The 21,189-nt window shown below is 36.8% G+C and overlaps 1 protein-coding gene across 1 annotated transcript; it reads right to left on the bottom strand.

Moving 5' to 3' along the window:
* Window positions 1-746: 746 nt before the first annotated feature.
* pip5k1aa (phosphatidylinositol-4-phosphate 5-kinase, type I, alpha, a) lies at window positions 747-20,418 on the bottom strand. The gene is made up of 16 exons (XM_051873160.1): window positions 20,205-20,418; window positions 19,815-19,918; window positions 18,645-18,679; window positions 13,883-13,972; window positions 13,173-13,303; window positions 12,948-13,065; window positions 12,288-12,440; window positions 11,855-12,154; window positions 9,684-9,880; window positions 8,965-9,048; window positions 8,839-8,887; window positions 8,649-8,733; window positions 8,370-8,561; window positions 5,472-5,598; window positions 5,216-5,309; window positions 747-2,710 (listed from the first exon to the last, which is right to left on the bottom strand). The coding sequence occupies exons 2-16, from the start codon at window positions 19,855-19,857 to the stop codon at window positions 2,708-2,710; spliced, it is 1,701 nt and encodes a 566-aa protein (XP_051729120.1). The 5' UTR covers window positions 19,858-19,918; window positions 20,205-20,418; the 3' UTR covers window positions 747-2,707.
* Window positions 20,419-21,189: the final 771 nt, after the last annotated feature.

The raw sequence follows: 21,189 nt of genomic DNA, 5'->3' as shown, positions 1-21,189 counted from the left end.
TGCACAGAGTAACGTTATAACATCATTTTCAACACACTCAAATGTATCTAATATGATAAACAGAGCTGTGTTACCTCATACTCATGACCGGAAAAGCAGAAGCGGCGCCGGCGACTGTGGCATAATAAAAGTTCCGCTGCTCGCAGCATGTGTTGTGCAATCGCTCTAGCGACCTCGTTCAGCTCCCACAACACTCGGTCCTGCTCTGCTTCATGCTACAATAATGTTAATAATCGCATCCATGAACATGATTTCTTCCCGAGTCCTATCCCTATTCTTTTGCACCGTCCGTTGAGGAGAAGACCACATGTCCCAAGATTCCGCACTCAAACTTGGCGTCATCAAGCTACACCTTTGTTTTGAATAGGCCTCTAGCGGACAGAAAATATTACATATTGCACCTTTAATACCAAAAATTAAATTGTCCCCACCTTCATGTTGTTCCTCTTTCTTTTTACTGTGAAACACAACAAGAAATTTTAAGGAAAAGGCAAAATGTTAAGGACTAACATCCTCGGTCACTATTCACTTTCAATGCATTTTTTTTTTTTTTTTTTTTTTTACACAATGAATGTGAATGTTGACTGAGACAGTCATTCTGTCAAACATCTCTCTTGTTTTCACAGAAATGTGTCTTACAGGTTTGGATCAACATGAAATTTAAGTACAGATGTAAACCACACAACATACCATGCCTTTAACAGGCTTGAAGATATCATCTTTTACAAAGCATATACCACAGGAAGTTAATTCATTTTACTTTTTTTTTTTTTTTTTTTCAGTGTTGTTTATTTCATTAATTTGCACACAGCATGAAATGTTGCAATATTTTCCACTCCAAAAGTCTCAACCTCTGACAGAGAGAAGTAATACATGAATGTCACTGTAAGACAGAAATATTTTAAATTAAAGCTACTAAAGACAATTCTCAGTTTGATAAGACAATAAGGATGAAGGCAGCATTTTCAGAGCAAACAGCAATTGCACAGGAATCCCAGATCGTGAGTGTACAGTAAAAAACGCATTCACCTGCCCAAACAAATTTACACAGCCACCAGGTGTCAATTTACATACCTTGCCACAATAGACACTTTGGAACTTGAGATAAAGAAATAAATTACATGCAAACATACAAATAAATATGACTTTGTACAGGAATGTTTATGTTGTTTATAAAAAATTGTCACAGAAAAAGATCCAGCAATGTTCCCTTACTCAACAACCTATCCATATATCATAATATATGCATCTTCATTACCAATGTCTCTGCATTCAGGCTGACTGATTAGCATACACATTCAAAAACGATGCTGAAAAGAAAAAGTTTTGTTCAGGATTTAGTTTAGTTTGATTTCAATTCTCTCCACAAATCTGAGGCCTTAAGAGAAGATCCTATGCTATACAGTCTATGTAAACTAAATTTCATTAAAAGACACTCAAGACGGTACAGATGCTATATATTATTTTGTTTTACAGTAGCTGTTCTGCCAGGTCTGTCTTATTGTGCCTTTAAAACTGCTATTTTAAAATCAACGCTACACAATAACAAAAAACAAACAAACAAAAATATTAGTCCTGCAAGCCGAAATACTGAATTAGGTCTTTTATATGTGGTATAATATTTCAAGGTTACAAAAGCGATGTGTTTGCTTTTGCTTTCTTTTTTGCAAACAATGTAAAGTTTAAGTATATAAATCTCCAAACTAACTCCAAATATTTTTTAAATTATGTAAATAGGTCAGTCACACATGACAGACTGTTATTTGAGAGTGAGATACTGTATATAGTGTGTTTTTGTATAGGTGACCATGCAGTTCAGCAAAATCCACTTGCAGGCATCAAATACAGTGAAACGCTTCCTGTTAATGACAAGGCAAAATAACTCTTGTGATTAAGGCACATTTAAATATCCAATACAACATCACAGTACTGCATTTGAATCCATTTCTAAAACCAAAATCGAACCCATTTTACAGATTCATAGTTTTGAAAAAGTGTCTTGTTACGTGATTGTTCAGGCAACCTGATCTGGATTGACTCATCCAACTTTTTTTTTTTTGGTAGATAATCATGCCATATTCCTAAAATGTCTTTAAAAATGTCTCACAATTAACCAGATTTTCTTTCTTTCCTTAGCAAAGTAAATAACATGACTCCAGCAGATTGGTCTCCTTGGCAAACTAAGAGAAAAAAAAAAGATGCATGGTCAAATGAAGTCCACTACAAAACACTCACAGAGGTCCTCAAAAGACCAGTTTGTTCTCCAAGAGCCAGTCACATGATGCAAAATTCTCATCACTGTACTTCTGCTGTGAACATTATCAGGTTCTGGAAGTTCTTGTAAAAATGGAACTGCTTCTATGTCTCTGTTTGAGAACAGTGATATCACACTGTTGAGGTACTCCAGTGGCATCTTTCATTTGGTTCCATTTCTTAGCAGCAATATTGGATGTACTGACATCCAAAAATATATATTTATATATATATATATAAAAAAAGGGGGGGGGGGGAATCGTTATCCTGAAGTTTTATGAACGCGCACTTCTCTCTTTTGTAATCCAGATTCTCTGGTTTCCACTTCCTCGGGTGTTTACAGCAACTCCATCTTACTTTCATGTTTTTATTTTACATCCTGTTCTGATACCCTTAAAAGGGAGTAAATCTTTGTCCTTGAGGGCTTTATTTTGTCCTGTTCATCCATCGTCTTTCACTGCAACAGCAAAAGAAAGAAAAAATAAAACTCTTTTATAATAGGGTAGAATGACTAAGACAAGTAATCCAGCATTCTTTGTATGAGGCAGTTCTCATATCCTGTTATCAACACACAAGGGCTATTAAATGACACAAATATCACATTGTGAATTTGTAAACGTGCATGCACTCTGAGGATAGAGAGATCCTTTCATTTCACAACCTTATTTGTTGGCATGGTAGAGCAGCGGTTCCCAAATGGTTTCACTTCAGATTTTATATTGATGTCAAGTGGCGACACATTGTAGCAAAATGGTTATTGTACTAAAACTAACAAAAATGTTGTAAAATCAAATATTAAAATGTATTAACATTACCATGCATAACCTGAACAATATGCAAACTTATTAATATGACAGGCTGAACAAGATGATTGACAAGTTGTAAATGCATAAACAACAGCACAAGTGTTAAAATATAAAGTGTTAGATTGCGCCAGCTCCAGTTTAGATCCAGCCTTTGCTTTGATTTCAGCTGACAGAAAATTGCGAAGACTTCAGATGGCGCCAACTCTGGATTGACATACAAAACTATCAAGTATTATCAATATATTATAATCATTACAAGCAGAAGTTGTAATTGCTGCCTAATGTTCACTGTGTTTGCTTAACTGAATACATTACATTAAAGGTGCAGTAAGCGATTTCTGAGAATCACTGCTGATATTTGAAATCAACCCAAACAAACACACCCCCCTTTCATAGCTCCGCCCCCAAAATGAACGGACACGCAATGCGTGGAGTGGGTGTGTATTTATCATAGCAGAAGAAAAGCAAAATAATGTTAAGGAAGAACAAAATAAAATGAACATACAGTACACGAGTATATACAAGCAAGAGCCAGCAGCACACACTCAAAACCAATGTTACTCGCGTATGGAGCGAAACAGCGCAACCTCGGCGTCCGTTTTCAAGCCTTACCACTTAGGTCTATCTGGCAGTGGAAAACTTTTCTAATATTAACATGGTTCATAAAGCTCTTGCCTGATCATAACCACTGATCTATATAAACGACTGGATTGCTCATGACGTCATAAAAAGAGAAGCCACCATGCCGCCATATTGGTATTCTCTAGTATTCCATCGCATGCTATTGAATTAGTAGGAAATCATATGATTTTAATAATTTAAAAAAACATTACCTAACGAGTCAGTGTTTTTATATCTGAAGTCTCCCTGTACATTCTTACAACACAAATGTCCTAAACATTTAAGTAGCTATTTGTTTAGATCAGCTGATGGACGAGACACCTCAGCATTTATATTACAAATGTTACAATGATTCTTCTGAAATCTGAATACAGATTTATGCATTGTAAGGCATGCTTATTCAGAGAAATGATGCTGATTGAGTATGGATTCAAAGGCATGAAGCTTTATTTTCAAGCATTTTTACTGTCGCCCCAAGCAAGATGATGCATGGTAAACCTTGGATTGTAGTGCATAGTAGCCTAATAGGGGCTTGAATCAATTTCTGCTAATAATCCATGATATATGTTCGTGCTTAATATTTCCTGCATAATTACGTATATAAATAAGTCTATGTTGTGTTCGTTCAGTTACCCGTGTCACCAGTGTGCACAACCATCTTAACGATTTCTATATAATCGCTTATTTTGCCCGAAAAGACCATAAACATTACAGATAACGTTCGAGGTATCAATTAATGTACATACATACATATATCTTAAAATTATACATTTGCTGATATGCTGCAAGTAGAGCGATTTTAGGTCAATGTTTTGGCTGTAAGTCAAAGATGCCCTCTGTCGGAAGGGAATTGTAAAATGGCCGCTCGAACACTTCCGGTGGCTTCACTGCCTGCTGTCAGTTTAGAACACAACGAGCAATCTATATATAGATATATAGATAGATAGATAGATAGATAGATAGATATAGATATATAGATCAGTGATCATGACCCTTATTTTTTTTCCAGTGATGATCCTCTGATCATTTCTCTTTTGTAATGTCTCATAGCCATGTCTCTTTCTACAGTCTTTCTTCAAATCTCCCTCTTGCTCATTCTCTCTCCTCCCCCATAATGAGTGGACATGCCCCCTACTGCTAAATGGCTACAAGTGTGTTGTGCCGCTCAGTCCGATGCACTTTCAACAGCGTTTCTCAGAAATCGCTTACTGCACCTTTAACTAAGCACAATTTATTATATTAAAACTTTATAACACTGCCATATGGACATTACTTTGACACACTGATCTCTGACTGATAACAGAATACTTCGTGAATTGTAACACTAAAACAAGAGTTTTCTGTATAGCTGCTTTGAAACTATGCATTGTGAAAAGCACTATACAAATAAACTTGAATTTAATTTAATGTGCAACCTACTAGTTGAGAACCACTGTTGTAGTAGGACATTTAAAAACGCTCTACTCATAGAATTTGCTCTATGTTGTTTAGTCTACACTGAAACAGATTGTAGCCCAGAACATAATGTATCTTACTTCTGAGGTGCTTGTCTGAGGAACAATCTCAGTGAGTGAAATGACTTCGATATCCAAACTTTCCCCTGATGACTGGGCAGTTATACTGCTACGACTGGAAATGAAATGACAAGAACTTGCATCAATAGACAGTAGGCACATTTATAATTGTGGAAAAAGTGAGAAATCAGTGTATGTGATAGAATGCAATGAATATTATTAGTAGTAGTTGTAAAACTAATCTTTCATCAAATTATCTTGTCTTAACATCACATACCTTAGAGCCGGAGTGTTTGTGGATGGCCGAGAGCTTACAGGAGAGGTTGCTGACAGGGTTGTATCAGCTGAGCTACTCGTGATCTCATCTTCAGTAACCTGTTTTGGGAGCAGGTCAGGACGAGCACCTGAAGAGAAAAGTGCCAAAAGAGTGAGTGCTCCTTAGTCCATAATGATTTAGAGTCAGGGTTGATGGGGGAAAAGTTAAAATATAACTGTCTGCAAAATGCTTTTCATGATGATGTTGATAATTAATGTCTCAATCTGGTCCTCTAAGGCCCTGTTTACACCTGGTATTAAGATCCATTTTGGTCGATCGGATCACAAGCAGACAAGGGAGATGCATACCAGTTTACACATGGTGTTTTAATCCATCTCTTTTGTCACTTTCGACCACTTCTGTCCTAATTTCTTCTAGGGGAGGGTTCATGGGTTGGTAAATGTATAATGTATGATTTTTTTTTTTTTTTTCCCAGATCTTTTGATCTAATGGACAAAATAAGTTCGCGCAATTTTTACATATGAATGCGACCAGAGATAATGGAAAAACACGCAGTTGATGTAGTAAGCACAGTGCAGCACATTCGTGTTCTATGTCTGAATGCCGACTCATTATTAGCCGGCTCCTGCGCCAGCATCACATTCATGCGTTGTGCTGCTCATGTGTACAGCGTCAGCCAATACTGAGCCAGCGTTCAGACATAAACACTGCATTCACTACATCAACTGCATAAGAGACTTTTCATTATTCAACATTATTTTTTGTTTTTGCACACAAAAAGTATTTCTGTCGCTTCATAAAAATCAAGGTTGAACGACTGTAGTCACGTGGACTATTTTAACAATGTCTTTAGTAGCTTTCTGGGCCTTGACAGTGGTAATTAAACTGCTGTCTATGGAGGAGTCAGAGAGCTCTCAGATTTCATCAAAAATATCTTAATTTGTGTTCCGAAGATGAACGAAGGTCTTACGGGTTTGGAACAACATGAGGGTGAGTAATTAATGACAGAATTTTCATTTTTGGGTGAACTAAGCTTTTAAGTCAGGAGGCGGAGAGTAGGTGCTCTTTTATGGCTGTTCGAACACATTCGACCACATGAGCATTTACACTACGAAAGCAATCCGGCTGAATGCAACTACCTCTGGAAGTGGTCAAAAGTGGACAAGCTCAAAACGTTTTAGCCCCCATTTACACCTGTATTTAGCATCGGCCACTTGTGATCAAACCGACCAAAACACATCTTAATACCAGGTGTAAACAGGGCCTAAAATGTCAGTTGATTCAAATGCAAAAACCTCAGAGAATTGGAGGCTTTACTGGCATTGTCCATACATGTGCTGTAGGGGGCAGACATTTACAGCTCTCATTTGCTCTTAGCAGTACACAAGGGCATTTAACTTTTAAACTACACAAAGTTATCACGCAATCTCTGCTAGCATTGCAAACAAAGCATAAAATGGACAATGTTTTCCAAGTTAAACAACTATGGCCACACAGCTGAGACCCACAAGTAGCTTGCAGGCAAAAAAAAGTAAGTGAAAACCCATTAAAACACCTTCTCACATCAGAGAATTTATGCATTTATCAAGATAAAGCAATCATCAAAAACACAATCAGAGATGTACAATATATCAGTACCGTATCAGTTAGGTCAATATTGGAGATCAGTATTGGTTGCTATTAAAATAAATGTGATGAAACAGAAGCATCGAAAGACCTTCTGTATTTTGACATATCTGAGTGTAAAGAATAAATTGAAAAGAAAAAAAATGCAGGAGACTTGGTTCTATTCAACAGTTGTTGACTGCATTTTGAGATTTTAAGCAGTTTAAAGGGTTAGTTCACCCAAAAATGAAAATGTCATTTATTACTCACCTTCATGTTGTTCTACAGCCGTAAGACCTTCGTTCATCTTCGGAACACAAATTAAGATATTGTTGATGAAATCCAATGGCTCAGTGAGGCCTCTATTGAGAGCAAAGCCATTCAAACTCTCAAGGTCCATAAAGGTACTAAAAACATATTTGAAAAAATTCATGTGAGTTCAGTGGTTCTATCTTAATATTATAAAGCGAGAAGAATACTTTTTGTGCGCCAAAAAAACAAAATAAAGACTTTTCAACAATATCTATATAGCCGATTTCAAAACGCTGCTTCAGAGCTTTACAAATCGAATCAGTGAATCGGAGCGCCAAAGTCACATGATTTCAGCAGTTTAGCCGTTTGATAGGTGATGCGAATCACTAATTCGAAACAAAAGATTCATAAAGCTCAGAAGCTTCATGAAGCAGTGTTTTGAAATCGGCCCATCACTAGATATTGTTGAAAAGTCGTTAATTTGGCGTACAAAAGGTATTCTTGTTGCTTTATAATATTAAGATAGAACAACTAAACTCACATGAACTGTTTCAAATGTGTTTTTAGTACCTTTATGGACCTTGAGAGTTTGAATGGCTTTTCTCTCTCAATAGAGGCCTCACTGAGCCATCGGATTTCATGAACAATATCTTAATTTGTGTTTTGTAGATGAACGAAGGTCTTATGGGTGTAGAATGACATGAGGGTGAGTAATAAATGACATTTTCATTTTTGGGTGAACTAACCCTTTAAGCTAGCTATGATATAGTGATTAAAAATTACAAGGTCAAGAAGTTACAAAAATAAAACATGTATGCATGAATTGGTCACAATAAGATCAATATCATGCATTTAAAAAACAGACTTTCTGAATTTTCATTTCATGGCAACTTATTCATGCCTCGTTTTCCAAATTTTTACATTTAAGGCATTTAGTATCAAAAGAGTTTGGTAACGATTTGGTAGCCTTGACTCTTATCTTTCTCATATACCCTGCTTAACCTTCCCATTTCTATTTATCTCTCAATGTCTTTCTCATACCGCTGTCTCCTTGAGTGTCTGGGCTGAGAGACACAGCTTCACTGCTGGACAGCTGCACTGTAGTCTGTTGTGGCTGTGTTTGTTCTGCTGCTACAGGAAGGGACTGTTGTGATTGTCCAGATACTGCAATGTTTGACTTCTTTCCACCAGAGACAGTTCCCACACGACTTTTCTTTGAGGGAGAGGTTTTCACTAGTGTAAGAACAAAAAAATAATCTTTAATGCATCAGCACTTTAATGCAGTAGTTGCAAATGTTTCAATGTAACTATCAAACTTACATGGAGGTTTTTTGAAGACTGTGTTGCACATAAACTTCTGAAAACGATCTGCATAGAAACTTGGCCGGTGCACGGATACCGTGTCCTGCAGAGGACAACATCAAATAGAAGAGAGAAAACATAAATACAAAAATTTGTATTTGTAATGTTAGCTCTTTATTCAGAGTTTGATGTGGGGTGTGTGACATACCCCATCATGCAGCAGAGCTTTCCATGAGTGCTCTAACTTCTTTACAAGCCTAAATACAGAAAGTTATTAGCAATTTATATGGAATTTATTATGAAGAAAACACAAAGATGTGGAAATACAGTCTACCTATAAGACTGAAGGATATCAATGATGCCGATGAAAACCAGCAATCTTTCTCCTTTTGAACTGAATGCGGGAATTCCTCCCATGCTGCAAAGAAAGAACAAATATTGCACATTAATAGTTGTGCAGGCATAAAGTAATAATTCATCAGTAAGAATAATCATAACAGTACAGTATCTAGGGATGTCTCACATTGAGTGACTACACCTACATTTTCGCATATATTTTTTGGTTTTAATATTTATCAGTGGTGAAAAAGATTTTTACTTCAAATAAATGCTGTTCTTTTGAAATTTCTATTCATCAAAAATTCTGGGGAAAAAAAAAAAAGTATCACAGTTTAAGCAGCACAACAGTTTTCAACAATGATAAGAAATGTTTCTTGAGCACCTAATTAGCATATTAGATCTTGTGACACTGAAGACTAGAGTAATGGATGCTGAAAATTCAGTTTTGCCATCACAGGAATAAATTACATTTGAAAATATATTAAAATAGAAAACAGTTCATTTTCAATTTTAATGTTTTGACTGTATATTTGGTCAGACTTGCATAAGAGACCCATTTTAAAAACATTAATATATCTTAATACTGACCTCAAACTTTTGAACAGTGTAAAATTTTCACTAAAAAGGTTCTACAGCCATACACATTCAGACAGTCTTGTGCTATTTTTTGGTGCTTTGCCGTTTCAAGGTGCCAGCCAAAGGTTAATCACTAACCTTTCGTAGGGCTGTGGTGAAGTCCTGCCCTTAGACTCCCCTTGAATAGACTCAATGGCTGTACAGTAAAGGGGCTTCTGGCCTGGTGCCTTTTTCTGGGTATCGGGCACAGCAGTAGACACCTCTTCACCTGCCCGGTCCAAGTTATGGATACCCACCAGCAGACTGTAGTCCATGATCTTAAAGCTCTGTAGTACCTATAGACAAAAGGATACAGAGGAAGTGTGACAGGCACATTTAGCAGATTCAAAATGTAAATTGGTTCAACCAAATAAGTTTTTTAAAAGAATGGATTTAACTACCGTGAATGTGCAAGATGCATTCATTACTAGCCATATATTTACAACCAAGCATAATCTCAAGTGCAGAAAATATTGCTGGATCTTGAGCCGGCGCAGTGCTTCCCACTGGTTTGAAATATACTTGCTGTGGTAGCCAGGTGAAAAATCCTCCTATTACCCATGGCAAAAAATGGTCTACAACAAATAATGTGTGATTTTTATTTACTGAAATTCATTTTAATTACATACACTACTATTAGCTACATTTAATTACATACTAATATTATACATTGTAAATTATGCAAAATTACAGCATTTAAATGGTAGAGTTCTCCTTGCCTTGTCATATAGTGTCTCTCTCAGTGAATGGGACACAAATTTTACTGATACTAGTAAAATCTATATATTGAATATTACGTGTCAAATGTTCTTAGTCTTTTCTTCCTGTGATGAAGCATCCCAGCCAGAGACTACAATAGTTTACTACGAATTAAATGGAAATCAAATGAAATACAATTTATTGTGTAACCAAAATACCAATAATGCCCAGAAGAAAAAAAACTTAGCGTGCGACTTTTAATTATAAATAAGCCCGAAATACACATGGACTCTTATTTTGAAATGTCAATACTGTTGCGGGCTGATTCTTCAGATGAGAGAGTATGCATTAAAATATGCATTCCTTCAACCGTCTCTAAAACATATTATATAAAGGCCATAAAGTAAACATTTTCATAATTCTCGCACACAGAATGAGCAGGTACGAAACGTGTTGGGCGAGGGCAGATTTTTCACTACTTATTCAATCGCGGATGGTTTCATTATCTCGGGCGTATAAAAATAATAAAAGCAAAAATGTGTCTCCAAATATACTTGGGCGGCCGTTAATATACCTGGGCGGCCTGCCCAAGTAAAGTCTATGTGTGGGAAGCACTGTGGCGTTCTGACATAGAACACAGAAATGTTTACTGTGTTTACTACGTCAACTGCGTAGGAGACTGACATGGAAAAGAAGAAATTGTTGAATGAAGCTGTTTTTTTTGTTTGTTTTTTGCGCACAAAATGTATTCTCGTCGCTTCGTAACATTAAGGTTGAAGCACTGTAGTCACATGGTCTATTTTAACAACGTCTTTACTACCTTTCTGGGCCTTGAAAGTGGTCGTTGTGTTGCAGTCTATCGGAGGCCAGATAGCTCACAGATTACATCAAAAATATCTTAATTTGTATTCCGAAGATGAATGAAGGTCTCATGGGTTTGGAGCAACATGAGGGTGAGTTTTTGGGTGAACAAACCCTTTAATGCAGCAGATGACAAAACTGCAGCGCGTGCTTAGAATGAACAGAACAATATTGTGGACGCTAATATTGTTAGCGTTAGAGTTATACTGGTTACACTTTATTTTAAGGTGTCAGTATTACAGTGTAATTATACATTTAAGTACTGAGTTATAATAATTAACTACATGCACTTACTATAGGTTTAGCGTGAGGGTTTGGTTTAGGGTTAATTGCATGTAAATATGCATAATTTCTAGTTATTACTACAGCAACTACATGTAACTTGTAACAATGAATGAAACTGTAAAAAAAAGTGTTACCGTTATATCTTCTTTACAGTTGTCACTCTCGGCATTAATGTGCCTTCAGTAGACATGCTGTAGTAGCCTAAAGTCCTTGCTTACATTCTTTCCTCTTTGCTTGCTATTTGTGTCAATAATCATTGCTGTAGCTCAACCAGTAAACCATGGTACTAGCAACACCAAGGTCATGGGTTTGATTCATAGAGAATGCATGTACTGAAAGAATGAATATCTTGAACGCAATGCAAGTGGCTCTGAATAAAAGCGTAAGCCAAATGTAAATGTAACTTCTGTCTCCAACACTCTTACCCGACAGTCTCTCTGAATGGTCCTACAGAGGGCGCTGTAGTGGTCACTCTCCAGTAGTATGCCCTCAGGCATGTCCTGCATAAAGTCTAGGTCTTTGAACGTGGGCACACTCTTGGCCTTTTCTTTAGGCGAAGCACGTCGCTTGTGTGTGGAGCCCTTCAGGTCGAATTTAAGGTGCATGGGTACAGCGCGTGGCAGCAGGTTGTTCATCACTACAATTCGGATGTTCTTCCCCTCGGCCTGAACACAGTAGAGGCCGTAGAACTTGGGAAGCAGTGTACGCATGTTCTGGTTCAGGTTCTAGAAGACAAAAGGTGAATTATATGGAGGAAACTACTATGCTTATAATGTTCAAATACCTAAAGAATGAACTAGAAAGCATTTTAGAATTAAACCATTTTAAATAAATAAATACAAAGAAACCCTCACTTACCATGAAGTAACCTGGCAGGAGTGTTTGCAAGAATTCTGCCTCTTTGTGTTGAACCGTCTTAATGATAAACTCATCATCACTAGAAACGTAGAAGATAGACCCGCTCGCTCCAGGGTTAGACAACTCGATAAGGGGTTCATTACAAAGAGAGTACTGCAGAAAACACACACATACACAACACATAACATATGACTGGAGTGTTGCACATGTCCATCACTGAGAAGCGCTTTTGCGCATTAAGTCGTACTCTAAAAAGAACAGTAATAATAATAAAAAAAAAAAACTATAATCAAATTAAAAAATTAACTTGGACTGAATAAGACAAAACCAAATTAACTCTTTTAGATGCAAGATGAACATGATCAATTGATCTTTTCCAGTTATAAGGATTTTTTGTTATATTTTGATTCAGAATGGTGTGATAATGAATCATTAAGACCATTTTGTGAACCTCTGACCAATTACTTGAAGATGATCCACCTCACAATAGCTACTGAACAGTAATTTCCAGTTGATGAAATATTTATTTTTATTGAGTTATTCACAAAGATTTCCATAAAAAATTCCCATGACTATTACAGGCCTAAAACACAATTTTAAAAATTCCCATATATTTCCAGGAAACCATGGGAACCCTGTTTAATGAACAAACAAGTTTACCAGGTAGTCATCAGGTCGGATCCCAAACATCTCTCTGAAGTAGCGGAATGCAATGGGAGCATAAGTTTTAAACTTGAAGTCACCATGGTGATGACCTGGAGTTGAGTTACTGCCTTGACTGAGAGGAAGACAAATACAAAGCACATTTAAGAACACAATGTGTGAATACTAAAAACGTTCCTCCATCTCATGGTTACTCTTATGCAGACAGATATACAGACCCACCTGGGAAAGAAGATGCTTTCTACCACTTCGAAATCCTGCATGAGCACATCTCTTTCTGGCTTCTGGCTCAAGCTTCCTACGCTGTGTGTGATGCCCAGCTGAATGGCACCTTTCAAAGCAGATGATGTGGTCTAAAGATTTCCAACGGAGGGCACATGATGAGCAGAATAAGAACATCTTAATGTGTAAAGGCACGTTCACATCAAGAACGATAACTACAAAGTATTTATCGTTCATCAGCTGAAAAAAAACTTGTTCTGAAAGCCATTCCAATGATATTGTTTCTCTGTGCCGTTATTGTTATAGTTATATGTGGACTCTGCTATTCTTTTTTATTTAGAATGAGCTTTAGTACAGAAAAATACAAGACTTGTATTCATCTGCATGCATGTGTCTTCTGTAGGTCTCCAAACATGATGCATATGATTTAATAAAACTGAAAGGGAGGAGTAATAACACATGCTAGTTTTATCTGTATGTACATGCCCATAAAATTTACTGGGTTTTATCATTTTACTGGTGCCACACTAACAACAGATAACACAATAATAACCTCAAGTTGCAAATAGATCTGACAGATTCAGGAATGTGCGTCATTAAACTGAGATTGGAAGTTGAACTGCTGATACTTTTGATCTGGTCCTATCTCTAACAAACATCTATTTTTAAATATTTACAGGTTATCAAAACTGGAAATCCACAGCTCGAACCTTTTTATACGTGGTCTCTCCAGTGGGGTCAATCCCTCTGTGACCCAAGGTCTTTTTGTTCGTCTGGGATGAACTCGAGATGCTCAGACCCTGAAACACATCAGACAACAAGACAAAAAATTTGAACCAAAAGTTTCAACTTTAAACCATACATACATTTATATTTAAAGCATTAATAATTTATTTATGACAAAGGAACTTTTTCAGCAAATGCTATTGACGTTTACATCACTTTTTTCTGTACATGGCTGTTAGACATGAAAAATATTTTTTAATATTATTTTCAAAATACTTAATGTTTTGAAAAGGTTAAATATTTAAATTTGTGATTTTATACAAGTTTCAAATAGTTCCAAAAGAGTAAACATGTTTTTATCCAAAGCAACTTATAAATGAGTAATAAAAAAAACATGATTAATCATAAGACAGTAAAATAAGAAGTAGAGATCGACCGATATGGGTTTTTCTATAACCTATGCCGATGTTTAGAGGTCAGGGTCAGCCGATGGCCGACATGTGCTGCCGATTTTTAGGGCCGATATCTTTAAGTTTTCCCCTTCATTTGCATGCTAAAGTGTCACACTAATAATAAGTGGATGCACAACATTTCTAAACTTAACATCATTTATTGAACACTGACTTGATTTACATAAAAGTTTTAGAGCATTTATCAAGCTGAATTTTTCAAGTTTGTTGGAACATAAATGTAAACTTAAATATACATTTAAATAAAATAAATACAACTTTATAAATAAAAATCAATTAAAAACTTTGTCATATTGCACAGCTTTGTATGCAAGGACAGTGCTAAACTCTTAGTGATTTCTAACATTCTTGACGGTTAACGTTAGACAGGTTTAATGAGGATAATAACTGTGCGACATTATATATATATATATATATATATATATATATATATATATATATATATATATAGTCATTGGTCGGAACACATCACTTTATTAGGCTGATGTCCATTTTTATTCGCATTACACAGTTGATGGAAACACACGCAGATGCGCATATTCTTGAGCTGAATTTTCATTAATGCAAAGTTGGATGGAAACCTGGCTATTATCTGCATCAAACCATGTTTCCGAACAAATGTCATACACTTCTGCGCAGTGGCGTAGCGCAAATCCGCGGGCCGAAAGTCCGAGGCCCCCCGAAGGAAGGTTCAACCAAAAAGCAACGTGCAAACTTTGCGGAAAAGTTATGCCGGTAAAAGCTTAACCTCGGTCAGTATTCAAAGTGAAAGTAAAAGTGACGGAGCTGCCTGACGCTGCATTAACGGAGCATTTTCTCTCAGACGAATTTCAACATAATATGCTGATAACGGTATATAACTGTCTTAATTTATTCCATAATTTCCTTTGTGGCCCGTACATATAGTGAAAAAAATTGAGAAGAATAGTATTTCGTGTTAAACAGCTTGTTTTTTTTTTTGTTTTTTTGTTTTGTTTTTTAAAGTTGGTGAAGTAGCCTAAAGCTGCTCTTAATTTTCATTTATGACTGCAGTGTTAGGAAATATTATAGACTGTTAATAATTTTAATTATAGGTCTAATTCATTGTATAATAGACCTAAAAAATGTTTAAAATATTTTCAAAGAGGAGCTGATAGCCTAATCTTTTATTATCCTCACAGCACGTCAGTTATGCGGTGATGAGCTGTGAAATTATTGCGGGGCAAATTTATTATAATATTAATTTAATAATAAAAGTAGCTTACCTTATAGTAATAATAATAGACTAGAAGAATGTAACATGCTTACATTAATTGGAAATGCCAAATCCTCTTAATATTGCCAATATTTGTCGGAGTAACGTAGCCCTCAATCACGCTGCAGTGTTTGTCAGAGCTGCCGCCTTCTTCACCCCAAGAACAGAGTGAAATTCTCCGACTCCGATACAGTAAAAATAAAACAGAACTTATAACATTGGGGCTAATATGTTAGCAAGCAAGCTGCTGGTAGTTTTGGACTACAGTCCTTAAAGTTAACTACAAGTAAGCGAACCTTCAACCAGCTGTAGCATTATGCCAGTTCCCGACGGTTCTATGCTATCCGTTGTTTCTTTCACTAAGTGAAGCAACACTTCATAGTTTACTAGTAATACATAGTAAATATATGGCCATAGGACTTTGAAATATCAGAATTTAAGCCTTAGGCTACCTTTATCTCCTAGGACTGTTGTTGAATCTTCCAAAAGTTTCAATTCACATGCGGCAGCAGCACATTCCACCGCACCAATAACACAGGGCTGCCCGCGGACGTGCCTGGCTTTAAATCGGCGCTACTAAACACGGATATCGGCCGATGCCGATATATTAAAAAAAGACAAATATCGGCCCGATACATCGGCCGACCGATATATCGGTCGACCTCTAATAAGAAGTGAAGTTTTGCAGGGTATATACTAGTATGTACATTAATGGATGTGAAACAACAGCAGGCACAATGATATTATGCAGCGTCTCTCACAAATGTCTGCATGGTTGCAAGGCACGCTCCATGTGCAAGCAGGGGGTCACAGGCGCTGCGTAATATCATTGCGCCTGCTGCACCCATGGTACGGTAGCAAAGTTCCTTGATTATTATGCCGGAATGAGAGTATAGTTCCTAGCCATATCGGCCTAGAAAATTGCAACTTTTCATTTTCCGTCGGTCTTAATACACGATGTAACTACAGAAGAGTCAAGTTTTAAATAGGAAAAATATCGAAATTCTTTGGTCATTTTTGTGCGAGATGCTAACGGTCTAATCAGATTCAAAGAACTATGCTAAGATATGCTAAAAGTGGTTCCGCCAGACCCGGAGATCGGCTGAATGGATTCGAAAAAGGTAAAACTCAACTGTTTAAGGGTAGTTGGAAAATGAGCCTATTTTCAAAAAAAGTGGAGCGTTCCTTTAAAAGAAGAGGGGCCAATTCACATTATGGACAAAAGTGAAACATCTGCTAACACTGATTGGGAAAACGGTTACAGTATAGAGTAGGGTTGTCCAAAGTACCGGTACTTTGGTACCAAGTTGGTATTGAAATTTTAAAAATGTGATAAGATACCAGCATTTCTGCAGTACCGCTAGTACAGAGTATATTCAGTACCAGCAATAGACGGCTGCTATCAAACGCTCCAATGTGTATCTGTGTAACCGCTCTGTGAAGAGCATCAAAGGTTTCTATTTACAATGTGTTTTTGAAGCATTGAGCATTGTAGCCAATCACAGACATATCTGTTGAGCGAGTGAACGCAATGGCCAATCAGAGGTGTTTAAGTTAGTCAGAATCCACTTAAATCCGCTCAAAACACCAGAGTTTTCACCGTGCACTTTAGAATCACTAATCATTTCATTATTACCAATAAAGTGTAAACATGATGTAGAGATTTGTTGTGCAGTGTAGACAGCTTTTTTGATTATAGCGTGAGTTTTCGCAGGAGTGTAGCTCTCAGTGAGCCGTCACTAGCCACGTTTACATGTAAACTTTTTTGTCATTCCGATTAAAATCATTCTGATTGAAAGATTCGGTGGACTGTTTACATGAGACGTTATCTAATCCGATATGGTGTTTACATGCGCCAGCGCTTTCAATCGGAATGACTTTGTGACATGCGCACATTAGCCTATGTCCTGTTTGCCGCGTTTTATTCCTTTTACAGGAATATATTTTATTCGTTTTTATTCCTCACAGACCTTTTTGGTGGCTGTGCATCTCTAAGGAGCATCTCAATACTATCCCTCCCTCCCCTGAAAAGCAGAAGGGTGTGAAGGTCCGTAGTAATGATACACTGAGTTCCTTCAGTGTATTTAATAAATGTGTTGTTTCAGTTTCACTTTTGACAGTTTGATTTTGCCTCCGCCATTTTGCATTCTGACAACCCCGACCTCTTGACATGATAACGTAGACGCAAAGTAATCGGTTTAACGCGTTTACATGGCAGAATTTTTATTTTGTTCAGTTTATAGAAAGGTTTATCTCTCCCCTCTCAAACCGATTACAATTTCATTCAGTTTGGGCATTTTTATTCCGATTGAGGTGTTTATATGGAGCATTTATTCCAATTGGACTTTTAAACCGATTACAATGCTCCATGTAAACGCACCTACTGAACGTAGCCTAAGTGATTGACACCTTCAGTGATTATAAATGGAGCACTCTTTGCTCGCATCCTGTTTATAAACCCATATATAATTTGAATAAAACTTTTGTTTTTCATGCTGCTCAGTACACTGCAAAGTTTCTGGATTTACAACTGTATTTAAATGCCCGATTTAATCTGAAACTCCAATGATTGACAGTTATATAACCGTAGCAACAGACGGGACAAAACAAACTGATACTGTATTCCAAAATAGACTGTAAATGCAAACTAACAGACCTGCCACTTGTTCTGTGTATGTGTTTCTTTGTCCTTCATTTTATTACAAATTTTTCACTTGATCTTTTTATAAACAATGTTTACTTACAAACATTTGAAGATTACATGCTGGTTAAATGTATTTAATTATTATAGCCATAAATAATAAACTCATAATTAAAAAAAAAAAAAAAATAGTAAATTAGTTCTAAAAGTTTTTACTATGGTACCGAAATTGGTACAGAGAACCGTGAAATTTTACTGGTATTGTTACCGGCTACTGGAATTTTCGTACTGTGACAACCCTAGTAGAGCCATAAATAAATTTGCCAATTCATTACAACAACCACAAAAAAGTGGAACATGAATGTGAAACTATTGAAGCAGAAAAAGAAGCATACAATTACCTCCGAAGAAGCCATCTTTCGATTTCCAGGAATACCTATATGGTAGGGGGAAAAATACTCCATTAAAATGAATAGAGCAAAAAGACATTAGGAATTATGGTGCATTTATGGTTTGCAGCTAGGTGTATTATAATTCTTGCCAAGCAAAAATGCAACACTCATACTTCAAGTATGTGAAGCATGAGACTGTCTTCTTAGACTTCACATTTTCCCTATGCACTTGCATCCTTTCAATGCACTTTGCAACAAAACCTGACACTGAAGTTATTGTAACTTGCTTCTGTGTGGAAAAACTACGCTATAAATAAAATACAAAAAAAAATAAAAAAAAAATGCAAATGCTAATGCAAAAAAGTGGTTCACACAGAGTTAAAATGTGTTGTTAACCACAACTATGAGTGTAAACATGCAGCATGCAAAGACACCTGGGTTTCAATTCCTTTGAAGAAAACACGGTAACCCAATCAGACCAGCTTAGTGCGTGGTGGCACTACAAAAAGACGAGCACAACCCAAGCAGTCATGGTCCTACTACAGACTGTCTACAACACTGAAATTCAAATCAGAAATCATGTGCAAACACGGGCACATATGTGCTTTTACACACATGCATGTACCTTTCTGGTGGAATACCCTTCAAAATAAAGACATCTGAAGAGTGACAACAGTGATTAAAGAAACAAAAAAAGAAAACTTTCTAATTGTACCATCACTAAAGAATATTGAATCTGAGCATCTTTAACAGTCCATTTTCATATCTCATTTTGATAGAAAGCATACATACATACGTAGGCAGTTATCATGACTATAAAATCATCATGTGTGCCAAACTGGGCAAAAAAAATGTATAATGAACCCTGTCCTGCCAGCACACAAACTTCAAAATCTAGGTTTTAGTAAATAAAGGAAATGAAACAAACAAACTAACAAAAAAAACAAAAAAAAAACAAAAACAAAGAAAAAACCAACAAAGAAAAAACAATAGCATACAGTGGTGATTGTTTCCACATGTGCTCAAAGCACCTAACTACATATTTCTTACTATAGGAAACCACACGACTGATTTACTATACGTGAGATCATCCTTTGAAGCAAGAACACAGTAAAACAGCTTCATCTACTTTACATTAATGTGCCATCAACAGCTAGAGGAAATAAAATGCTCTCTTACTGGAGCTCGCTCCATCCGTGGAAACTACAGCCGGCGTAGCCATTTTCTGGCGGAAGTTTCATATGGTCCTGCTTGTTTTCACTTGTGGTTTATGCAGCACAGCCCTGAAAAATCACCATGTCCACACATAGTCTGTTAGATAACCCAAAAACTGAAGGAAACTAACTGATGTACGGTTACAAAAAGTTACTTAACTTAGTGTGTCAGTATTCTGCCCTGAAATGTACTATAAGAGCGAGGTAGTTACACACTACTTTAGCCTGCCGTACTTTTACTTTATCATTTAAAAACAATCCCTATATAAAAATATGTTGTTTGTTTGTTTGCTTGCTTGCATACTAATGGATTAACGGCTAGAAACCCACAATAACAACAGGTAAGAGCGCTTACCTCAACTTATTCACTTCGTTTCTTACTCAAGAATCAAAAACAGTATAGTTAAACTTCTGTTTACGTTCACAGAACGACTCGATACCTCGTGCGAATCTCTGAGGTACTCGAAATTGTTGTTATTATTACTTTACTGGGTCCATCCGAATTCCGAAGTAAATAACCCGCTGAATCGGAAGCGTACTCGCTCCTCTCGAGCCTCCCAAACAAGCGGAAGTGACGTTGTTGCGCAGCTCTGTCCTGCTGGGCGCGGTGGCCACTGAACTCACACCAGTAGAATGGCTCATTTTTGGACAAGTCGGTTATCTACAGGGGGCGCTCAACTGATAAATGCCAATCTAAAAAAGTGTGGGCATCTGCAGGTTGGAGTAATGGGCGTTCCGAAAGGTATTTATTATCCGAAAGGTTATAAAGTCATTATTCAGCTCAGTTTAGTTCAATGCAGATTCAGTTCAGTTCAATAAGTGTCAAAGTTGTAAAGTTCATAAATTATGAAATAATGTAAAAGGCGGCTCTATAAAGAGTGTCATTATTCAGCTCAATTCAGTTCCAGTTTTTGTGTTCTCATAAATAGCACAATAATTACTTTTTTTTTTTTTTTTTTTTTACATTCTGGTATGTATTGTGCAACATTATATTTACATTTCACGAGTTCACATAGACACTATATTGCCAAAAGTTTTGGGACGCCTGCCTTTACGTGCACATGACATCCCATTCTTAATCCGTAGGGTTTAATATGGAGTTGGCCCACCCTTTGCAGCTATAACAGCTTCAACTCTTCTGGGAAGGCTTTCCACAAGGTTTAGGAGTGTGTTTATGGGAATTTTTGACCATTCTTCTAGAAGCGCATTTGTGAGGTCAGGCAGTGATTTTGGGAGAAGGCCTGGCTCACAGTCTCCACTCTAATTCATCCTAAAGGTGTTCTATCGGGTTGAGGTGAGGACTCTGTGCAGGCCAGTCAAGTTCCTCCACACAAAACTCG

Source organism: Ctenopharyngodon idella, chromosome 19, assembly GCF_019924925.1.
Source record: "Ctenopharyngodon idella isolate HZGC_01 chromosome 19, HZGC01, whole genome shotgun sequence".
NCBI lineage: Eukaryota > Metazoa > Chordata > Actinopteri > Cypriniformes > Xenocyprididae > Ctenopharyngodon > Ctenopharyngodon idella.
The sequence above is the reverse complement of the archived record's forward strand: the minus strand, read 5'-3'. Positions and strand labels throughout refer to the sequence as shown.

Bases quoted from the DNA above. Each gene is read 5' to 3' on its own strand.
- pip5k1aa (XM_051873160.1), bottom strand. From the start codon at position 19,857: ATGGCTACGCCGGCTGTAGTTTCCACGGATGGAGCGAGCTCCA. The intron at 13,304-13,882 runs GTTCGAGCTGTG...GGAAATCTTTAG, and splicing joins GAGAGACCACGTATAAAAAG to ACCACATCATCTGCTTTGAA. The intron at 13,066-13,172 runs GTGGGTCTGTAT...TCTTCCTCTCAG, and splicing joins GAAAGCATCTTCTTTCCCAG to TCAAGGCAGTAACTCAACTC.